Raw genomic sequence first — 2,142 nt, forward strand, 5'->3', positions numbered from 1 at the left:
TGTCCCCGTGCCGGTGGGTGTTCCTGTGAGTCAGGGCAGGACACGCTCCCCCCATTTGCAAAGCCACGCCCCCCCTCCACTTGGCCAAAAGGGAGAAAAGGAGAAGCTGGGGCAGGCCTGCACAAGGGAAGCGCGTCTCCTCCTCATACCGGGGCCCCCGTACAAGCAGCCCCATGTGCGGGGTGTGGGGGGTGACGACTGTCCCCAAAGACATCCGCATCCCAATCCCAGACCTGCGGCTGTGTCCCTCACAGGGCAAAAGGGCCATGCAGATGGGATTAAGCTGCAGATCTTGAGGCAGAAGCTCGTCCCGGACTGTCGGGAGGACCCTCTATAACTGCAAGAGACCTTCCCGCAGGGGGCTGGGGGTGCGAGGGTGTGGGGCGGTGCAAGCAGAGGGCAGGGACAGACCTGAAGACGCTCCGTGTGCGGATGGAGGCGGAGAGGGCAGGGGTCTCTGCAGCCGGGAACGGCCAGGAGACGGACCCCCCACAGCCTCTGGGGGCCACGGAGTCCGCTGACCTGTCTTAGGAATCCTGACCTGCAGAGCCGGAACGGAAGTGATTTGCGTGTGTGTGTTCGAAAATGCGTGTTGCCCCTGACCGCCGCTCCGTGGTGACTTACTGTGCGGCGATAGAACCGGTACCCGGGGGGCGGGCATCGCGAGCTGCGGGGCCCTGATTTCCAGCTGGTGGGTGGTTTCTGGTGAGATTTTATTGCATATTACGCCCCCTTTGGGTCTGTGTAGACATAGCCCAAAGGGGGTTGAAACAGAACTGGGAGAATGACGGGGAACCCACGAGCCACAGTGCGCAGGTCCTTCTGTCCTTTGTGGTGGGTCACGGTGACCCGCTTCCCTCCGGGCCACGCGGCACGTCCACACCTTACAGGGTCTGAGCTCGCAGGACAGAGGTCCACCTGCGGCGGCTACGAGGGTGGCGGCAGGTGGCTGAACATCCTGGGACGTGAAAGTGCGTCTTGTGCGTCTCCAAATCACACCGAGGGGGCGTCGGACCCCCTCAAACGCCGGCATCGCCCAGCCCCGCCGAGAGCTGGGCCCCCTCGGCACGAGCCGCGCAGGGCACGAGCGAGTCTCTTAGCTGCCCGGGATCCAGTTCCTCCAGTTGAACGCGGAGTTCGAGCCGTGGGTCAGCGTCTTCACGGGAGGGTTCACCAACTCCCATTTCCCTTCCTCTTTATTTTCTTCGCAGAAGCACATACCCAGAGAAGGAATCTAGGACAGAGTTTTCAGTCACTCGTTAATATCTTGTAGGAGGTCGATCGATTTTATAGTCGCTCTAGACCCAACAGACAGGCCCTGCTGGGGGCCGGGGAGGAGGGCACGATGGGCCCTCGCTGGCACCGCTGCCTGAAACATGATGCTGGCGCCTCACACAGCCGTCCCCAGCGGGGCCGCGCCCCTCGCTCCCACGGACCAGGGCGATGTCTGCGGACCAGCAATAAGCCGGTGGCACCGGGGGTGCTGTTGGCATCTGACGGGCAGAGGCCAAGGATGCTGCTGCTGTCTACGGTGCCCAGGACGCCCCGCGGCAGAGAAGTACCCAGCCCGAGGCTCAACGGTGCCCAGGCTACAGCTTGAAGAGTGACTTACATTCTCAAAGTTGGCATCGCAAAAAGATATGGGTATTGTTTTCAGAGCCCAGGAAAAAACCGCAAAGTGAGACTTTAGACCTTAATCCCTTCATCTGTAAAATGAATGTGTTTGTGGAAATCTTTGTTTCTAAGGCTTTGTTGTTGTTGTTGTCGTTTGCATGTTTTGCTTTCCTGTTTTTCTTCTCTCTTTTGATGTCTGGAAATTTCTTGGTGAGACAAAATTTGCAGAAATTCCAACATGCGGTGGGGGTCCACGTGGATGATGGCGCTGACTCAGGATGACTCTCTCCTACTTAGAGAGACTGTGCACGTGTGTGCACATGCACGTACATGTACGCACACGTGTACACGTGTGTGCATGCATATGTGCGTGTACACACGTGTGCATGTACCTGTGCGTACACCTGTGTGCATTTGTGTCTGTGAGTGTATGTGTGTGCATGTGCACATGTGCGTATGCGTGTGTATATACGTGTGTGTGCATGCATACATGTACATGTGTACCCCGGTGTGCATGCGCATGTGCGT

The 2,142-nt window shown here is 58.5% G+C and overlaps 1 protein-coding gene across 3 annotated transcripts in view; it reads right to left on the reverse strand.

Moving 5' to 3' along the window:
• Window positions 1-692: 692 nt before the first annotated feature.
• The window catches only part of UBASH3A (ubiquitin associated and SH3 domain containing A), a 39,641-nt gene continuing 38,191 nt past the window's right edge, over window positions 693-2,142 (reverse strand). For all 3 annotated transcript variants that reach the window (XM_049627809.1, XM_049627808.1, XM_049627807.1), the window contains one exon: window positions 693-1,234. In XM_049627809.1, the coding sequence (XP_049483766.1) occupies window positions 1,171-1,234 (64 nt within the window). In that variant the 3' untranslated portion in view covers window positions 693-1,170. The remainder of the gene's footprint in view (window positions 1,235-2,142) is intronic.

The sequence above is a fragment of the Panthera uncia genome, chromosome C2, assembly GCF_023721935.1.
Source record: "Panthera uncia isolate 11264 chromosome C2, Puncia_PCG_1.0, whole genome shotgun sequence".
Taxonomy (NCBI): Eukaryota; Metazoa; Chordata; class Mammalia; order Carnivora; family Felidae; genus Panthera; species Panthera uncia.